The sequence below is a fragment of the Tamandua tetradactyla genome, chromosome 6 (genome assembly GCF_023851605.1).
Source record: "Tamandua tetradactyla isolate mTamTet1 chromosome 6, mTamTet1.pri, whole genome shotgun sequence".
Taxonomy (NCBI): Eukaryota; Metazoa; Chordata; class Mammalia; order Pilosa; family Myrmecophagidae; genus Tamandua; species Tamandua tetradactyla.
Genome location: NC_135332.1, coordinates 82,238,209 through 82,259,345, shown reverse-complemented (window position 1 = coordinate 82,259,345; position 21,137 = coordinate 82,238,209). Strand labels below are relative to the sequence as shown.

At 45.2% G+C, this 21,137-nt stretch overlaps 1 protein-coding gene across 4 annotated transcripts in view; it reads left to right on the top strand.

Annotated features, from left to right (window-relative positions):
• The first annotated feature begins 225 nt into the window (after positions 1–225).
• Positions 226–21,137, top strand: part of HSF1 (heat shock transcription factor 1) — a 25,457-nt gene continuing 4,545 nt past the window's right edge. The window contains exons 1-4 of one of the 4 annotated variants that reach the window (XM_077166513.1): positions 226–394; positions 18,983–19,091; positions 20,028–20,164; positions 20,279–20,403. In XM_077166513.1, the coding sequence (XP_077022628.1) occupies positions 278–394; positions 18,983–19,091; positions 20,028–20,164; positions 20,279–20,403 (488 nt within the window). In that variant the 5' untranslated portion in view covers positions 226–277. Of the gene's footprint in view, positions 395–451; positions 576–16,937; positions 18,760–18,982; positions 19,092–20,027; positions 20,165–20,278; positions 20,404–21,137 lie in introns of those variants that run through there. The other 3 variants (XM_077166512.1, XM_077166515.1, XM_077166514.1) reach the window with 3 other exon arrangements.

The following is a 21,137-nucleotide window of genomic DNA, read 5'->3' as shown; positions in this document are numbered from 1 at the left end:
GGTCAGAGGGCACGATCGGTTCCGCCCCACTCCGATTGGCGGGCGGCGGCGGGGCGGTGCCGTCTGCGCGCGCGCGCGCGCGCGCCGCTGGGTCGTGGGCGGTGCCGTCTGGAGCGCGCCCGTCGCAAGATGGCGGCGGCCATGCCAGGCCCCGGGGCCGTGTGTGCGCAGCGGGTGGCGGCGGCGCGGCCCAGGCGGCAGGCGCGGCGGCGGCTCTAGCGCGGTCCTCGGCCCCTGCTCGCGGTCGGCCTCCTGGCCTCTCCTCGCGTGGCCCAACATGGATCTGCCCGTGGGCCCCGGAGCGGCGGGGCCCAGCAACGTCCCGGCCTTCCTCACCAAGCTGTGGACTCTCGTGAGCGACCCGGACACCGATGCGCTCATCTGCTGGAGCCCGGTGAGGGGCTGGGCGCGGGCACGCGTGCGCGCTGGAGGCCGGCCTGCCGGGGCGCGGGGCGCGGGGGCCTCCCTGGAAATGGGGGCAGGCGGCCCGCCAGTCTCCGGTGAGGGAGCTTCCACCCGTGGAACTCGAGAAAGGCGGGGGCCGTGTTCCCACCTGCTAACCCACCAAGCTTGAGGTACCGCCCAACAACCGCCGCGGGGCCACGAAGGGGGATTTTTCAGTGGTCCCAGACCCAGAACCCTTGAGAGGAAAAGCGGCTCTGAAACTCAGTCCCCTTTGAAGGGTGTTTTGAGCCCCAGGAAGAAATGCTTGTAGTCTTCACACACACACGAATTGGTTCGGAGGCTGCTGTCACTGTAGCAGGTTCAAGCCTACCGCATTCCTCACCCTCCTCCTTGCTCAGCTCCTGCTCAGCTGAAGTTTTGTTAGGAGGGGGAGAATGGGCCTCCTGCTTTGGTCTTTTGCTAAGTGTTAGACGTTGCAGAAGCATAGCTGTCCTTAGAACAAGCATTTGTTTCACTAAAAACATCACGCCAAAGTGTTTCCTAGGGTGGTATGATCAGCAGTTCGGCAGAGAATAACAGGACTCTGCCCGTGGTCGCAGGGCACTGCTGTATTGGGAGAGAAAGGGGAATGAGAACAGAAAGTACAGCGTCAGGATGCACAAGTTTCTCTCCTACGGGTTTCCCAAAAGTGGTTTTGTTTTCATTCTTTATGGGCCGTCTCTGCTTGAGTCCCTGTCTTCAGTTGCCTGGTAGCAGTTTTGTTTACACCGTTAGGCCCTGCAAGACTGGGCAGCTCCGGTTTGCAGAGGGAAGTCCGTGATTGTGTCTGGAGTTGGAAATCCGGGTCTACTGTCCATCGTGTTTGGCAAACGCCCTTGCCTGGGCTGGCAAATGACTAGTGGCCTGAAGGCTGCCCTGTCTGGAAGGGAATAGGGCTGAGCGCGTCTGGGCACGCTTGATCTGGGAGCGAAAAGGGCAGAGTTTAACCCTGCTGAGCGCTTCCCTCTAAAGAGGCCAGGCCTGTGAGCCCTTGACAGTGACGCGTACCCAGGCGGAGGCTCTCCACCTTCTGGGGCGCCTGTTGCTAAAGCCCTGCCCAGCCTGAAGGGCGTTCACTGCCCTCACTGCAGCATTCTTGTTAGGTTTTGCCCACCTTCCTCTCCTCTATGGAGGCACAAGTCCTGCAAGGGGCAGTGTACTTTTCCTCAAGCTATCTCCATGTCATAGTCATTCGTTCATCCTCAGCCTCGAGCTTTCCCAACTAAGGGAAATGATTCCACATCTCTCTCTTCCTTTATCCTAGCCTCTCCTTCTATCTGGTCCTCGTTCTTCTGAACTAGCTGGAAACACTCTTAGCCAGCTGGGGCAGACATCAGGCTCCTCCAGATATTCTAAGCCTGTTCCTCAGGAGATGCATCCTACCCTGTCGTGCTCACAGTCTCGGCCCTGCATGGCACAGACTTATCAGATCAAGTCTATGGCCAGCCTCCACCAGTGCTGTCCACGGTGGCCTCTCCAGGGTGCTCTGCTCTCTTGCTCCCAGCCAGACACATTCCCTGTGGGTCCTGTCAACAGGTTCTGTCCGTGAAGGGACAGGTTGGAACATGGAGAGGTAGTTCTGCTGGTCAGCTTTAGACCAAACAGCTAGAGTTGGTGGGTTGTGGGGCTGCTGTTCTCAGAGAGTACAGAAAAAGTACTGGCTGAAAGGTGGAGGGAGGCCCATTTCCAGGGGGGGCAGAGGACTGCTGGCCCCAAGAAAAGAGCGGTCACCCCCAGGCCATGGCTTCCAAGGGCGCAGGTGAAAGCCCCACAGCCGCAAAGGAAAGTCCAGCTCTTTCTGCAGATCTGGCTGCCCAGAACCCAGCCCACCGGGCCTTAGGAGGCTGATATGGTTGTGCTCTCAGGTGCCCTGTCTTTGTGCTGAACACTTCTCACTGCCTGCGGATGCTGGCAGCTTCCCCCAGGCTAAGATTCTGGACCCCCTCCCTAACCCTTGGTTGGTGGCGATGGGCTTGCCGCAGCTGCTACATCCTTGGGAGTGTTATCTTCCCACCCCACAAACCTCTGTTCATCAAAGATGCACCGGGTACAGTGATTTTACCAGAGCAGGCCAGGGCCTCCTGAGATCAGGTGCTCCTCAGATAGGTCCCAAAGGACGGCACAGCCCATGCTTATCCTTTACAGGGGGTCTTTAGTGACTGCAAGGGTTAGCATGAAGGCATGAGCATGGGGTGGACTCCTGGGGCTTGGGTCTCTGCTGTAGTAGAGGGAGACCTGGGACCAGACGGACGGACCTGGTGGGTGTTGGGAAGAGAGCCATAAGAATGCCCCCTACCCCACCCCACTGGCTTCTCCATGTCTTGTCCCAGAGGTGCCCAGAGACTCAGACAGGGCTGAACAGCTGTGTTGAAAGTTCTGCGCATAGAGCCCAGAGCCTTCCTAGCATCCTCTCTGAGCCTCCCCACTCCCCTCTGCTCAGTGACCCCTCTTTCCACTACTGAACTACTTCCTTTTGCAAGACTCTCTTTAGGCTGTTTGCAGAGCACTAGGCTAAGCCAGGAGGACAGCAGCCTCTTCAGGGAGTTTTAAAACATGGAGATACAGCCAAGCATAGTGAGAAGTAAAGGCTGGAAACCCCCATACTCTAGAATCCCAGTGTGTCCAAGAGCATGTTCCACTGAGTCCTTTAGAACGACTGAAAGGAGAAGTGAAAGTTAACACTTGTTATCCCTGGATGGAGGGATTATAGGTGATAATCATTATCATTATAATCTTATTTCTGACTTTTCTGAAGTAAACATATTTTTCAGAATCCAGAGGGCAGATGTTTTCAACCTGGTAACTCACCCAGGTCACTGTCCTGATAGACCTTTTTAAAAGGAACCTTCCCAGCCATGTGTCCCTCCCCGCTGTCTCCCTCTACTGCTGATGGTGCCTGCCCATGGCCAGCCCAGAGCTGGGCTCAGGGAGCTTTCCGGCCCCGGAAGCTGACCACTGGCTGGGGACATGAGAGGCAAGGTCCACGGGCACATTTTTGTTCCAAACAAATGAGGGGGCACTAGCAGCTCACCATTGCAGGGCCAGGGCAGACCATTGGGCCCAAGGAGCAGGGGTAGGGAGAGGCCAGAGAGAGGCGGCTGGGGCCCAGAAGTCAAGGAGGCACTCTCGTCTTCAAGGCCAGCCCTGAGAGCGAGTGCCTCCTAACTTCCATCCCAGATCCCAGCCTTGATTCTTCCCTTCTCCCTAGGAGCAAGGGCAAGGCTGAGAGCTGAGGTAAGGGCCAGGGGTACCTGAGGATGAGGAAGCACCCTGGTCCAGACTGGTCTCCATGTAGGCATTTACAGGTAAAAGTACTTGGCGCGGTGGGGCCAGAAGTAGCAGTTCTTTGTGAGGTTCCACAAGGGATAAGCAGAAGGAAGCCAGCTCCGGGACCAGAGCCAGGAAGGAGACAGGCGGAAGCATGACCTTAGGGCCAGGTGTGGTTCCAGGGGTGGGGGTTCAACTAGCTAAGGTTCTGCTCACATACAGCTTCCTGGAACCCTGGCAGGAAGCTGCTCCATAGCTTCCCTGACTCTGAGAGATAGGTGAGGCAGCCCAGTTCTTAGACAGCCGGGGCAGGGCTTTGCATGCGTACCAGGGGGCAAAGGGCAGCCAGACCGAGCCCTGCCCTGGCGGATCTGCGCATTGACCTGGGACTGAAAAACCTAGCCCCAAAATGCTGAAGGAGCATCCTAGGCTATTGCATCAATATAGTGGGCATGGCCAGAGGCCCCCTGAGACCTCCTTGGCAGACTTTGGCGGGACCACACAGCTGGGTTATTTAATGTGCCAGCCTCCAGTTAAGCCTCTCATGTCATTTATGTCTGTTCCATCCATCACTGTGTGAGTAGGTGACAGAATTCCCATTTTATAGATGAGAAAATTGAATCTCTAGGCAATCAGGAAGCTTAACCAAGTAAGAGCTAGAAATTGGTAAGGTCAAAGCCAAAGTCTATGCTGTCCAAGTTGAGGACAGCATCATACACCACCCGTTCCACGTCCTCAGGGTCAAGCCCCTGCCTGACTCATACCCCATTGGCTCAGGTTGCTTTCTTAATTAGACCTCATGCCACTTTGAACTGACCAACAAAACTGATTACTAGTCAGAATTGAATCTTGGACTTTTACATGATAAGTCCCACTTTCTCCTAGGGTACAGATAGACAGACACATGCACAGGTGGACAGGACACACAGAGAGCTATAAACGGACAGCCTCTACTTTTGGGGCCTCTTCCTGGCCTAGGGAGGGAAAGCAGGCAGTGGGTGGCCTGGTACAGTGAGGAAGGGTGTGGAGGCCATGGAAGGGGCCGGAAGGTCTGGACTGCCGCAGCCTCCAGGAGGGATGAGAAAATACCCAGGATACACCCAAGCCTACCACACTGCACAGGACCAGGGTTTGCTTACAACTGTTGAAGGTCTGGAGGGGGAAGGAGAAGTGGTCAGCCCAACCCTGGAGTCCCTGGTTCATGGGGAGCCATTGTCTGTCCACTGAGAGAGCAGAGGAGGGGTCACCTGAGCTGCCAGGGAAGGAAGAGAGGCCAGTCCGCCAAAACATTTTCTGACTGAAGGTGAGCCTGTTGGCCAGGGGACAAGTTGGCAAACCTCTGAGGGTCCAGTGCTCCAGGGTCTTGTAGGGCAGGTGACCTGTAGCCAGATTGAGGAGGGTTGTGTTGGTTAGGGTGCTTGTGTTGCAGGGAAGCTGACCATTGCTGCCTTAAGCAGAAGCAGGACATTTGTATATAAGAAGGTCTCTCTCTTAGATGCCACATGTAAGGACAAAACTGGGTCTGGGGGAAGACCCTTGAGAGCTGCCCCTTCTCGGACCCAGCTTGGGATGACCTGTCTGCTCCAGTCTCTCCTTGCAAACAGGATTTATCTGCCAGCTCCAGCCACTCACTACATTTTCTTGCTGTTCCTAAAGCCCAGCCCCACATTTGGGGACCTAGAACGCAGTCAGTCATGTCTAGGAAACAGCACATAATACTGACTAGTCTTCTGATGGGGGGGGAATAAAAAGGGGAGGGCTGGGTGGGCCACGGTAGTTCAGCAGGTAAGAGTGCTTGCCTGCCATGCCCGAGGACCCCGGGTTCGATTCCCCGTGCCTGCCCATGTAAAAAAAAAAGGGGGGGGGGGGGGCTTGTGTTCCTGGGCAGGAGCTTAACAAATTAAGATGGGCCTTCTCCTGTAGTACAATTGTTTTTAACTTATTTTGGGTCATGGAAGCTTTTAAAAGACATGGACCTCTCCCTGTAAAAAATATACAAACATGCAAAAAATGTAATGCTTTCAGGGAGGGAACAGTGTTGTAGAAAATAAGGCCACAGACAGAGAATTATGACAACACTTGGCATTTACTGAGAACTGCATTTCAGGATGCAAAAACATTGCTCACCAGCCAGTAGCTAGGAACTGCTTCTCCCTGTTACTTCTTCCTGGTTTTCGTTGTATCCCAAGTACACGTTAAGACATTCTCCAGGAGATGTCTGTAATCGTCAGAGAAGAAACCTGGACTTACTAGGGTGAGGGGGATGAAATGTGTATTCTCTAATAGCCTCAGTATAGCTGTTCAGGGAGTGCTTACATGGCACATTCAACTTGAATTCAGCCTTTAAGTCCTGAGAAATATTGGAAAATAGGGAAGGCAGGACTTAGGTGAACCATGGAACTGCCCAGGTTTTCCACTTAGAGGCAATTTTCAGACTCCAGTGCAGAGAGGGAAAACCTAAACAAAGCCTGGGCTTTGCGTTGGTATGTCTGCTTTTGTTAGCTCCTGGTACTCAAGGAAATCTCTATCATTTCACTAGCTGGATACAAACTTAAGGAACAGCCATCTCAAGGACTGGTTCCTTTAAAATTAACACTTTAAAATATTAAAAAAATACAGTGTGCAACAGATGATTACAAATCAAAGAAACAGAAAGTGATGGCCAACTCAAAGGAATAAGATAGAAGTTCAGATAACATCAATGTAGAAAACCAGATTGGGGACATACCAGAAAAAGACTTTAAAAAAGTCACCTCCTATGAGCTTATAAAGGGAGAAATTTTTAAAAGGAACCAAACAGAAATACTGGAGTTGAAGACTACTGTAACTGAAATGAAAAATTCACTAGTGGTTTCAAAAGCAGATTGGGGGCGGGCCACGATGGCTCAGCAGGGAGAATTCTCATCTGCTGTACTGGAGACCTGGGTTCGATTCCCAGTGCCTGCCCATGAAAAAAAAAAAAAAAAAAAAGCAGATTGGAGCTGTCAAAAGGAAGAATCAGGGAACTAAAAGATGAGGCCATTGAAATGATTCTGGAGCAGAGAGAATTTTAAAATAGCAAACAGAGCCTTAGAGATGTTTGGGACCCCATCAAGGGTACCAATATATGCATTTTAGGAGTCCCAGAATGAAAAGGGGCAGATGGAATATTCAAACAAATAATGGCAGAAGACTTCCAACAAATATGCACATTCAAGAAGCCTAACGAAGCCCAATCAGGATAAACTAGAAGAGAACACACCGGACCCATAGTAGTCAGACTATTGAGTGCCACAGACAAGGAGAGGGTTCTGAAAGCTTCAAGGAGAAAGCAATATGTTATGTACAAAGGAATTCCAGTAAGATTAAGTCCCAGTTTCTTATCAGAAGCCATGGAGGCAAGAAGGCAGTGGGACAAAATAATTATAGTGCAGAAAGAAAACAATTGCCAAACAAGAATGTTTTATCTGGTGAGGGAGAGATTAAGACATTCCCAGAGTTCACCCCTTGACTGACCCTACAAGCAATGCTAAAGGGAGCTCTTCATACTCAAAGGAAAGAATTCTACATAATGAATCAAAGAAGCATAACGAAATGAAGACTTCTAGTAAAAGTAACCATATGGTGACTATTAATATCAGGACTATTGTATTTTGGTATGTAATTCCACTTTTTACTTCTTACAGGTTCTAAAATGAAAATGAATTAAAAATAATGTTAATTGCTGAGTGTATGTGTTGGGAATGTTTATGTTTCTTTCTTGTAATTTTTTTAATTAATAAAAAATTTTAAAAATAATAATGTTAAACCCATGGTTTGGGACATATGCTATATAAAGATACAACTTGTAATGAAGATGGCAAAAAGGTTGGGGTATGGAGGATTATAGGAACAGTATATGTGTTTACGTTGGTATCAAATCAAGCGTGATTATTATAGATTTGGGGTATTAAATGTTAGCCCCCTGGTAACCACCACAAAGAAAATATATACAGAAAGAAATGAGAAGGGACTCAGAATTATACAATACAAAAAAAATCATAGTTATGAATATAGGCATTAATGGAAGAGTTGAGGGATAAAAAAGCATGAAACTTAAAAAGATCTTAACAGCAAAATGGCAGAAGAAAGTCCTACATTAACAGTAGTTATTTTAAGTGTAAGTGGATTGGACTTTTCACACAAAAAGAAATGGATTTGCAGCATGGATTAAAAAGCAAGACTCAGCTGCATGCTATTTACAAGAGACTTGCCTTAAATTCAAAGACCCAATTAGGCTGAAAGTGAAAGAATGGCAAAAAATAAAAGTACTCTGCATTTAGTAACAAAAGAAAGCTCAAGCACCTATAGTAACATATAAAATAACCTTTACGCAAAAAACTTGTTATGAGGGACAGGGAAAGCCAGTACGTACTGATAATGGGGTCAATTCAACAAGAAGACTTAATTATGAATATTAATGTACCTAAGGACAGAGCCCCAAAATATATGAAGCAAATACTGACAGATTTGAAGGGAGAAGTAAATGGTTCTAAATTAATAGTAGACTTCTATATACCAGTTTTAAAAATGGATCAAACATTTAGACAGAACATCAACAAGGAAATAGAAGACTGGCACATTACTATACACCAATGAGACCTGAAGGACATAGCTAGAACTATTCACTCAGCAGCATGATGCATGCTTTTCTGGTACACACAGCTCATTCTCCAGGATAGGCCATGTATTTGGTCACAAAAAAGACTAAATAACACAATGTATTTCCTCTGGCCACAATGGAATGAAGCTAGAAACCAATTACAGAGGGACAACTGGAAAATTAACAAATATGTGTAAATTAAACAGTGCACTCTTAACCAATGGATCAAAGAAGAAATCACAGGGAAATTAGGAAGTATCTTGATGTGAAAGGAAATGAAAACACAACATGCCAAAATGTATGGGATGCCGCAAAAGTCAATGCTGATAAGAAAATTTATAACTCTAAGTGCTCACATTAAAAAAGAAAGACCTCAAGTCAGAGATCTAACTTCACACTGGAGCTAGAAAAAGAGGAGCAGACTGAACCAAATTGAACAGAAGGAACAAAATAACAAAAATTACAGCAGAGATAAATGGATTAGAGAATAAAAAGTAAAGAAAATCCATGAAGCCAAAAGTTGGTTCTTTGAAAAGTTCAACAAAATAGCCAAAACTTTAGCTAGTCTGACAAAGAAAACGAGAAAGGACATAAGTAACTGAAAAACAGAAATTGAAGGGAGAACATTACTACCAACTCCACAGAAACAAAAAAGATCATAAAGGGATACTATGAACAACTCTACACTAACAAATTATATGTGCTAAGTGAAATGAATAACTTTCTAGGAACACACAAACTACTTACACTGATTCAGGAAGAAATAGAAGCTCTCAACAGATCAATAACAAGTAAAGAATTTGAATTAGTAATCAAAACCTCCCAACAAAAGCCCAAAACCAGATGTCTTCACTGGTGAATTTTGTCAAATATTCCAAGAATTAACACCCATCCTGCTCAGTCTTTCATAAAATTCAAGAGGAAGAAACATTCCCTAACTCATTGTATGAAGCCAACATCACCCTAATTCTAAAGTCAGATAAAGGTCCAAGAAACATTTTTGAATATAGGTGTAAAAATCCCCAACTAAATAGTATTTAGTTATTTAGTTATTTGTTAGAAAACAAAGCCACCGCACATTAAAAAATCATACGCCATGATCAGGTAGGAATTATCCCAGTAATACAAGGGTGGTTTAACATAAGAGAATCAATCAATGTAAAACACACATAAATAGGACAAAGGGAGAAAAAAGCACATTATCACCATTGACACAGAAAAGACATTTGACAAAATCCAGGATGTTTTCTTGATTGAAACACTTAGAAAACTAGGAATAGAAAGAAACTTCTTCAGCATGATAAAGGACAGATATGAAAAATGTACAGCTAATGTACATATGGTACAAGACTGAAAGACCTCTAATGTCAGAAGGATACCCAGTGTTACCACTGTTACTCAACATTGTCCTGGAAGTTCTAGCCAGAGCCACTAGGCAAGAAAAAGAAATAAAAGGCATGCAAAACCGAAAAAAAAGAAGTAGGACTTTCCTTATTTGTACAGAACATGATCCTTTATGTAGAATATCCTGAAAAAATCCACAAGAAAACTACTAGAGCTAATAAAATCAGTAGTGTGTCTATATACTAGTAAGGAACAATCTGAAGAGCAAATCAAGAAAAAATTCCATTTACAATAGCAACTTAAAGATTGAAATGTCTTAAACTTAAAGATTGAAATGTCTGGGAATAAATTTAACCAAGGATGTAAAGGACTTCTACAGAAGATTACACAACATTGTTAAAAGAAATCAGAGAAGACCTAAATAATTGGAAGGCCATCTTATGCTTATAGATTGAAAGACTAAATAGTGTTAAGATGTCAGTTCTTTTCAGGCAATTTACAGATTCATTGCAATCCCAATCAAAATTCCAGCAGCCTTCTGTGTAGAAATGGAAGAGCCAATCCTCAAATTTATATGGAAGAGTAAGGGACCAAAGCCATCTTGAAAAAGAATAATAAAGTGGAGGACTCACAATTCCCAGTTTTAAAACCTATGACAATGCTACAGTGGTCAAATTAGCATGGTACTGGCACAAGGATGGACACATTGACTAGTGGAATCAAATTGTGAATTCAGAAATAGACCCTCATATCTATGTATGACCGTTGATTTTTGACAAGGTGTCAAGTCCACTCAGTTGGACAAGAATAGACTCTTCAACAAGTCATGCTGGGAAAATTGGATATCTGTGTGCAAAAGAATGAAGGAGAACCCCTACTTCACACCATAAACAAATATTAACTCAAAATGGATCTAACGACCTAAATATAAGAACCAGGACTATATATAAAGCTCCTAAAAGAAAATATAGGGGACACATCTTCAGGACCTTGTTTTAGGCAATAGTTTCTTACATTTTATACCAAAAGCATGAGAAGCAAAATAGAAAATAGATAAATGGGACTTCATCAAAATTGAAAACTTTTGTGCATCCAAGCATTTCATCATGAAAATAAAAAGACAACCTACACAATGGGAGAAAATATGTTAACCGCATACCTGATAAGGGTTTAATATCCAGAATATAAAAGAAATGCCTGCAATTCAATAACAAAAGTATGAACAACCCAATTAAAAAGTGGTGAAAAGAGGGTGCATGGGTAGTTCAGTAGTAGAATTCTTTCAAGTCCCAGCCCATGCACTAAAAAAAAAAACAGTGGGCAAAAAGCCTTAAATAGACATTTCTCCAAAGAAGATATACAAATGGCCAAAAAGTACATGAAGAGATCTCAGCATCATCAGCCATTAGGGAAATGCAAATCAAAACCATGGGATACCGTTCCGTACCCAAAAGTATGCCGCTATTTTAAAAAACGACTAGTATTGGAGAGGATGTAGAGAAATAGGAACTCTCAGTTATTGTTGGTGGAAATATAAAATGGTGCAGCCACTGTGGAAAAGTTTGACATTCCTCAGAAAGTTACATATGGAATTATCATATGACCCGACAATCACACTTCTGGGTATATACCAAAAAAAAACCTGAAGGTAGGCACTTGAACAGATATTTTGACACCACTGATCATAGTGGCATTATTCACAATAGCCAAAAGATGGAAGCACCCCAAGTGTCCAACAACTGATGAACAAAATATGTCGTGTGTCCATACAATGAAATATTCAGCTGTAAAAAGGAGTGAAGTTCTAAGACATATGAAAACGTAAATGACCCTTGAAGACATTTTGTTGAATAGTATAAGCCAGACACAAAATGATAAATATTATGTGATCTCTCTTATGAAATACTTAGCTAATAGCTAATTCATGCAGTCATACTGTAGGGAATGACAGACTAATCCTCGATTAAGAATTTCTGTTTAGGGTGATGAAAAAGTTTTGGTAATGGATGGTAGTGATAGTAGTACAACATTGAATGTAGTTAACACTACTGAATTGTATATTTGAATGTGGCTAAAAGGGGAAATGTTAGGTTGTATATGTGTTACTAGAGTAAAAATTTAAAAAAAGGAAAACACGAAAGGACTGGACAGTGAACTGTAATCTAACAATGGGGGCGATGTGTGAATTCTGTGTTTTCTCCGTGTTTTTTTCTGTACACTTATAACTTCTCTAATTAAAAAAAATTTTTTACTTTTTTAAAAAATGGCCAAGGTCATTAAAAAGACAGAAAATTCATAGCCAGGGGAAGCCTAAAGAGAACTGGTAAATTGATCAAATGTAATTTGTCTCCTGAGGTGATCGTGGGACAGAAAAAGACATTAGGCATATCTAGGGAAATCTGAATCAAGTGTAGACTTTAGTTAATAATAATGTATCGATATTGGCTTGTTAATTGGAGTACGTAGACCACATTAATGTAAAATTCTAGTAATAGGGAAACTTGGAATGGAGTATGTGGAACTCTATTACCCTTACAACTTTTCTGTAAATTTAAAACTATTCTAAACTTAAAACCTTATTTTTTAAAAGTCCTTGGAAGGGATTAACAGCAGATGAGAACCTGCAGAAGTAAAGGACTGACCTGGAAGAGCAGTGCTGTCCACAGCGACCCTTTTGTGCCCTCAGAATGCTGTGTTCAAGTCCTGGGAATGGGACCTTATTTGGAAATAGTGAATGCAGATGGAATTAGCTAAGATGAGGTTGTACTGGAGTAGGACAGTCCCTAATCCAGGGTGGCTGGTGTCCTTATACGAAGAGGGGAAATGGCAGACAAGAGGGGGAGGTGGAGGCAGTGAGTGGGGTGAGCATCCATAAGCCAAGGAAGGTCAGGGATGGTTGGCAAACACCAGAAGCTAGAACAGGCAAGGAAGGATGCTTCCCTACGGGTTTCAGAGGGAGCATGGCCCTGCTGATGCCTTGAGTTCAGACATCTAGACTCCAGAAGTGGAAAATGATAAGATTCTGTTGTTGTTTTTTTTTATTTTTTTTTATATACATGGGCAGGCACCGGGAATCGAACCCAGGTCCTCTGGCCTGTCAGGCAAGCATTCTTGCCTCCTGAGCCACCGTGGCCCGCCCAAGATTCTGTTTTAAGCCAACCATTTTTTAGTACTTTGTTATGGCAGCTGAAAGAGATGTGATACATGCACAAAAAGAAACAAAAAAAACTGAAAGAAAATGAACAGTCTAGGTGGAATGATATCAGTTAATCTAACATGCAGTTGAAGTCCCAGAAAAAAAGGGAGGGGGGATAATAGCTGGAATTTTTTATAATAGCTGAATTTTTCCCAATTTTTTTTAAAAAAACAGTAAACCCAGAAATCCACAAATGAATCCCAAGCAGGATTAACACAAAACCATATCAAATATGTCTCAATCAAATGTGGAAAGAAGTGATACAGAGAAAAAGAAAGGAAACTGCATATAGGAGAACAAAGATAAGAAAGACTGCAGGTTTCTCATCAGAAACTACCTAAGGCATAAGACTGGAATAAAATTCTTAAGATGCAAAGCTGGTTTACCAAACAAGACCCTAGGTAGTTTATCATATCAACAGAGAAAAGAAGGAAAACCATATGATCATCTCAGAGACAGAAAGGGCATTTGACAAAATTTAACCTCTATTTTATGATAAAAACTCAGCAAACTAGGAATAAAAGGGAATTTCAAAGTAATCAATCACATAAAGAACGTCTACAAGAATCCCACAGCTACCATTATACTTAATAGTGGAAAACTGAATCTTTTCCCCTAAGATTGGAGGGGAAAGGCAAGATGTCTGCTTTTCCATTTCTGTTTAGCAGTGTATTGGACATCCTAGCCAGGGCAGTCTAGCAAATTTTTTAAAAGAAATAGATTGGAAAGGAAGAAATAAAAGTGATTCCAGTCATAGACAGTATGGCTGTCTACTTGGAAAATCCCACAGAGTCTACATAAAAAAAGTTATTAGAACTAATAAATGGGTTTAGTGAGGTTACAGAATACAAGGTCAATACATGAAAGTCAGATGTGCTTCTACATATTAACAGCAAACTATTGAAAATATATATTTTTAAAAGGCATTTATATGCTAGTGATCAATGAAAGGAAGGGGTTAGGGGTATGGTATGTATAAATTTTTTTTCTATTTTCGTTTTATTTCTTTTTCTGAATAGATGCAAATATTCTAAGAAATGATCATGATGATGAATGATGAACATGCAACTATGTAATGATACTGTGAATTACTGATTATGTATGTAGAATGGAATGATCAAAATAGGAATGTTTGCATTTATTTGGTGTCTTTTGGTATTTAAAAAAATAAAATTAAAAAATTAAAAAAGTCATTTATAATTGCACATGCACACAAAAATATATATACATATATATATTTAGGAGTTGCGGTAGCTACCTATTGCTCTAAACAACTACTCCCAGACTTGACAGCTTCAAGCAACAAGCATGTGTTACTGGCTCAGTTTCTGAGAGTCACAGATTGATTCTGGCTCAAGGTCTCTCGTGAGGTTGCAGGCATTGTTGGACACCACTGCTGGACACTGGGGGTGAAGTTTCTGCTTCCAAACTTATTCAAGTGGTTGTTGGCAGACCTCAGCTCCTCTCTGGCTGTTGACTGGAAACTTTAGTGTCCCATTAGGGGTCCTCTCCATAGGGCTGCTTATAGCATGTCAGCTTGCTTCCCCTGGAGCTCAAGGCGAACTTTGTATAGTATTCTCAAATACTGTCACTTCTGCTGGTTGCCCCTGTTAGACACAACAACCCCTGGTGCATTGCTGAAGGAGGTAGCACAAGGGGATGGATACCTGGAGGTAGGGATCAGTGGGGATTGTCTGTAGGCTTGCTACCACATTGATACTTGCAAAATATGTGCAATATTTATACGTTGAAAATACAAAACATTGCTGAGAAAAATTACAAAAGATTTAAATAAATGGAGATAAATACCATAGACTAGGACAGATGACTCATAGATTTAATGCCAATCAAATTAAGTCAAATCCAAAAAAGCAAAGGATGGAGAATAGCCAAACAGGTTTTTTTTCACTAGAACAAAGTTGGAAAATTCACACCATCTGATTTCAAGAAATCTACAGTAGATTTTCAAGAAATCTACAGAAAGCTACAGTAATCATTACTGAGTGATATGGCCCAAGTATAAAGATAGAAAACAATGCAACAGAAAAGAGGTCAGAAATTGACCCACACATCTGAGGCCAATTGATTTTTGACAAAAGTGCCAAGGTAATTCATGAAGAAAGAATAGTCTTTTCAATCAACTGCTGCAGTAATTAGACACCCATATGCAAAAAAAAAGTGAAACTCGTCCTTTATCTCACACTCTATTCAAAAATTAATTCAAAGTGAATTATAGATCTAAATATAAGAGCTAAAACTGAAACTTGTAGAAGAAAGGAGGAAAATCTTCGTGATCTTGAGTTAGGCAAAGATTTCTTAGGACTTAAAAAGCACAAAATGAAAAATTTGGTAAAGTGAACCTTATTAAAGTTGAAAACTTGTCCCTCCAAATGCACTGTTAAGAAGACAGCAATCCAAAAACTAGGGGGATAAATATTTGCAAAAACTACTTATGTATCTGATACAGGACTTGTATCCAAAATATTACTAGGTACTCTTAATGTTTTATCAGTAAGACAAAAAACTCAGAAAAGTTTTAAAAGGCAAAAGATTTGAATAAGTATTTAGCTAAAAGGAGTTATACAAATCACAAATAAGCACATGAAAAGAATAAGCACCACCACACACTTACTAGAATGGCTAAGCTTAACTGATGTATTGGGGGCTGGCAAGGATGTGGAGCCACTGAAACTCCAGGACATTTTTGGGAATGCAAAATAGTTGGTCCACTTGGAAAACAATTTGGCAGTTTCTTATAAAGTTAAACATACCACACGATCCAACCATTTTACTCCTAGGTTTTTCTCAAGATAAATGAAAACATAAGTCAACGCAAAGATCTGTACACAATATTTATAGCAGTCTTGTTCGTGGTAGCCCAAAACTTGGTACAGCATATATGTGCATGAGCTGATGGGTGGATAAGCAAGCTGAGGGTCAGCCATGGACAAACAACTCTTACTTAGCATGAGAAAGGAAGAAAGTCCTTGCACATGCAGCGGTGTGGGTTGAACCCCAGGGCTTGTGTGCGGTGCTTGGCTGGGCTGTGTGAATAGGTTGTCTCCCCCCTGCATCACTCCTCAGCATGGCTCGGGCACCCTGGCGGCAATGGTTGGGCCGAGTCCCTTTTGACCCTCTCTTTCTTACTGAGTTTTTGTACATTTTCATGAATAAATGTTTCTGTATTTGCTATGTGCCTTTAGGACAAGTTCCATACACTTTAGAAATGGTTGAGGTTTTTAAAATAGTTTTCACCTGCTTTGCTTGTTTCACTGTTGTTCCATAGAACTACCCATGCTGCCATCCTAGAAATGGAAATCTCTTCACATTTGAAGAATCATTTTTGCTGTATGTAGAGTTCTTGGTTGACTGTGCTCTTTTCTTTGAGCACTTGTAATACTGCCTTCTGACCTCCAGTCATTTCTAGTGAGAAATAACAGAGAAAGGGGCTGTTAACCTCACTGAGCATCCCTGACACATGACGAGCCAGTTCTCTTGCTTCCAAGATTCTATGTATTTGGCTTTCAGCAATGGGATTATAATGTGCCTAGCTTTGGATTTGAGTTTATCCAACTTGGAGTTTGTTGGGATTCCTGGATGTGTGGATTCGTGTTTGCCTTCAAATTTGGAACACATTTATTTCTTCAGATATTCCTTTTACCCTTTTCTGCTTTTCTTGCTTTCTGGGACTCCTATTACACATATCTTTGTACACTTAATGATGTCACACAAGCCTCTGAGGTTCTGTTCATTTTTCTTCATTCTTTTTTCCATTTGTTTCTCAGACTCAATAATCTCAACTGACCCATCTTCAAGTTCGTTAATTCTTGTTCCTACTAAAATTTGCTTTTGAGCCCCACTAATGATTTTTTTACTTTAGTTACTGCATTTTTTTTTTAACTCCAGGACATCTGTTTGGTTCCTTTTTATCATTTCCACACCTTTCTTGATAGTCTCAATGTGGTAAAACATCATTCTCTTACTTTACTTTAGTTCTTTACATACAGTTTTCTTTAGTTTTTTAAACAATTTAAAATAGGTGATTTTTGGTAAAACATCATTCTCATACTTTAGTTCTTTAGATACGGTTTTCTTTAGTTCTGTAAACATATTGAAAATCGGTGATTAAAAAAATAAAATAATAAAATAGATGATTTTAAATCTTTGTCTAGTAAGTCCAACACCTGGCCTTCCTCAGGGACAGTTTCTGTTTATTGATTTTTTTCCTTTGTGTGGCTCATATTTTTTTTTTGCATGTCTCATTTAATTTTTGTTGAAAATTGAACGTTTTGAATATAAAGTGTCAACTCTGGAAATCAGATTCTTCCTGTCCCCAGGGTTTGTTGTTGTTGCTGTTTATCGTCATTCTTTAGTGATTTTCTAATTCTACAGAGTCTATATTCTTTGTTGGTTTAGGCTACTGAAGTCTCTGTTGGTCAACTAATAATAAAACAGATCTCCTTAAATGCCTGGGACCAATAAGTCAGGGGTCTCCTTTGGATGTTAGGGCATGTGCCTTCAACATTCAGGCAGGCATTTGATGGTTCTACCTTAGCCTTCGCTTCCTGCTTACAGAGAACCCCCCAGTCAGCCAGAGGAAGTGCGTAGGGCCTCTTGAGGTCTTTCCTACGCTTGGTTGGCTTCTAGCTTCTCAGGAATATTTCGTGCTTTTCAAAGCCCTTAGCCCCATGTCATCTCTCAGCTTTTCCTTTTCACCGTTGTATTTAGCCTATTGTTTGCCCAACTGTTATCCACTGTCCCAGGTAGTCACAGGATTTTTAAGTTACCTCTAAATGTTTTCAACAAACATCCTTGAGGAGAAGCTCTGGGAGAGTATAAGTCAAGTCCAATAAAGACAGTCTTACAGGCGGCATCTTCCAGGAAACCACAGGCAGGTGAGATAAAGTTCTCCAGGAAGGAGGCATCCAAGGAGCCTCAGCCTGCTCTGCGCCCCCCACCCCCTACCCACCCCTGTCTGCTGGCCTCCTGGTTCTCTGTGGTTCTGGGCTGTTGGTTTTCAAGGCCACCAAAGAACTAGGGAGAATAGGGTGGGGATAGAGCAAGTAAAAATGCCTCAAAGTTTGATGTTTTTACCAAGATACCGTTGTTTTTCTTGAGTACCTGCTCTCTGGGTTGCTGCAGTTCTTTGGCTTTTCCCTGAGTTCTTAAACACTTGATTCTGACATCTCTTGCCAGTTTTCTCATTGTTTTTTTGGAGGAGAAAATTTTCAGTCAAGTCACACATTTAAATCTACATTTTAATATCTCTATATATTTTGAAACACAGTGTTCCAATTCTCATCCAGCACCATAGGGATTATTCTGGTTTTCTCCTTCCTGTGTCTGCACCTCCCTTCCTGCACTGCACCATGGGACATTGGCTCCCGCTGTCCTTTGTCATTCCCCCTGAGTGTGGCACTGTCCCGTTACCATCCTCTGGCCCTGCTCTGGACCCCCGCCCCAGGCTAGCCGCCGCCTCTACACTACTCAGTCTCAGACACCCACCCCGGCCACCCTGCCTCCAGCCAGCAAGGGCACCTGTCTTGCCGCCCTGATGGCTGCAGGACCAAGGAGAGAAAGGGAAGAGGAAGAGCAGTGTGTGCAACTTTTTTAACAGTCTGTTTCCTGTCTCACAGCCAAAAGAATAGTGAAATTGTGTTTCTGAACAAAACTCCATCTTGTCCACTGAAATTAGATTCCCCTTTCCTTGGATGCCTTAATTTGAGGTCTTAGCTTTTTTAGGGAAAAATTGCTGATTAATGACAAGAAACAGATTTCCAAAGGAAAGGGCTCAGGATGTCAGAAGTGTCAATGTGTTGACATTTAGCATCTGGGATTTCTGGGAGCACCAGGGAGCGCCCCGGCTGCCCAGGAGAGAACCGCTGAGGTGAGCGAGCCGCATCTTTGCGAAGAAGTCTTCGTCTGGGGCCCGTGTGGCTTCTTAGGCCCAGGGCCTTCTTCGTCTGGGGCCCGGGCCTTAGCAGGCAGATCTGGGCAGAGGGATAGGGCAGGGCACATTGTGTCTGGTTGGTGAGCAGGGGTGGACGCTGTCTCCCGCCAGCCCTCCCCTGGTCACCAGCTGCAGTGACCCTGCCCACTGTCTCTCACAGAGCGGGACCAGCTTCCACGTGTTCGACCAGGGCCAGTTTGCCAAGGAGGTGCTGCCCAAGTACTTCAAGCACAACAACATGGCCAGCTTCGTGCGGCAGCTCAACATGTGTGAGTACCAGCTGTGGGCCGGATGTGGGAAACCACCCACAGCAGCCCGGATCCCTGTCGTGGCCCGTTGGGCGACGGTGGCGCCACTAGACCTTGTCTGTGCACCTGCCAAGGGTGTCGTGCGGAGCCCAGGGCGTTTGGGGAGGAAAGGCCTGGGGTTGGAGCCTGGGGCTGCCGTGCACAGGCGGTGGTAGTGGGGTTGTTGGGGGGCGGGGGTACTCCACCAGTGTTGCTCAGCCTTGGGGCCAGGTCCTTCTCGTGGTGGCCTAGAGGGGTCAGGCGGCTTCCCTGTACACCAGTGCCAACAACATCTGTCCATCTGGCCACCGGGCATGTCTGCAGACAGCGGCAGCAGTGCCCTGGTAACGCTCCTTTCAGAGTTTTTCTGAGCACTCATTTACCCCTGGCACCCGCAGCAGCCTATCTGGCCCTCTGTGTGAGGACAGTGGCTGGCCCTCAGTCACGCAGCGGTGAGGGTGGTGGGATACAGCTACACAGATAGCCAGGGGCATCTGCAGAAGCCAGCCGTAGGCAGGGCGCTGTGGCCTGCTCTTCCTTGTCCCAACCGCCCTGGCCCACCGTCTTCCCCAAGGGCCAGGGCCCAGGAATGCCCAGGGGAGCAGCCGAGGAGAGTGGCCCCAGCCCTTCCCAGGTCACTCACCCATCAGCCCACACCAGGGACTGCCGCCCACACCAACTGCCCTGCCCAGGTCACCTTGTCCATCCCCCTGCGCAGCACAGCTGGAGAGGCCCCACTCAGGTCACCAGTCTCCATAGGTCTGGGCAATGGGGCAGGGAAGACCAGGCCTCAAACCAGACCCTTCTCAGCCTTTCTCTGGAACCTTCCATCACCTGCCAGCAGGGCAGTGGCCTGGCTGTCATGGTTTATTAGGTCCTGGCCTTAGGTAGTGCTAACCCCATCTCTGTCATGTACAGATGGCTTCCGGAAAGTGGTGCACATTGAGCAGGGCGGCTTGGTCAAGCCAGAGAAGGACGACACAGAGTTCCAGCACCCATGCTTCCTGCGCGGCCAGGAGCAGCTGCTGGAGAACATCAAGAGGAAAGTGACCAGCGTGAGTGCTGCCACCCACGAACCACTGACCTGCAGCACGGGTCAGGCGTGAGGATGGGAGGCAGGGGACTGGTGGCTCCTGGCCACCTGGTGACCTGCCCTCCCCCCTGGCCAGGTGTCCACCCTGAAGAGTGAGGATGTCAGGATGCGCCAGGACAGCGTCAGCAAGCTGCTGACGGATGTGCAGCTCATGAAGGGCAAACAAGAGAACATGGACTCAAAGCTCCTGGCCATGAAGCAGTGGGTGCTGCTCAAGGCCCCCCACCCCCTAGCAGCTCTGCCTGCCAGGGTCCCCAGAAGGAGCCACCACCCCCCACCCCTGCACCTCTGCCCTCACCCTTCCCTGAAACCACCCCGTTCTGGCCTGTTCCTCTCAGAGCACCGCCCTGCAGCCTTCCTTCAGCATCTTAGGCTGGGGGTCCCTTTTCTGGGGCAGGGCAGTAGAAGAGCTGCCTGGCCCCTTCCCACCTGCCTGGGGCTCTGGGGGCCGTATGAACTGCAGCTCAGGCAGCTTTCTCTAGTGTGGCCTGGGGAGGCAGGTCCTTGGGATGCCATATCTGGGACACCTATGACCTGGAAGTGGGCCCAGTGGGCTTCACCTTCCTGGACATGAAATACCTTCTCCCCAGAGATGCAGTACACCCTGTGTGCTGCTCTGTGGTCTGAAGAGCTGGGCTCTCAGGCCCCTCCATGAACCTGGCAGTGTGGTCTCATGGATGAGGAGGGTAGTGGGCAGAGCGCAGGATCAGACACCTTGAACCTGGCCCAAGAAGGGCCCCAACCTTGTCCACCCTCACCAGCTGCTACCTTTACGTCTGTCTCCTCCTTAAAATGTTTGCGGGTGGGGCCTGGCTAGTAGCCAGGCTCCTGACTATACCCCACCTTGGTGGTGAAGCCCCACACCTTCTGGGATAGGGGTGGGAGGGTCTGGTGCCCTCCTCCTTCCCAGGGGCCCTGGGTCATGCAGGGTCAGA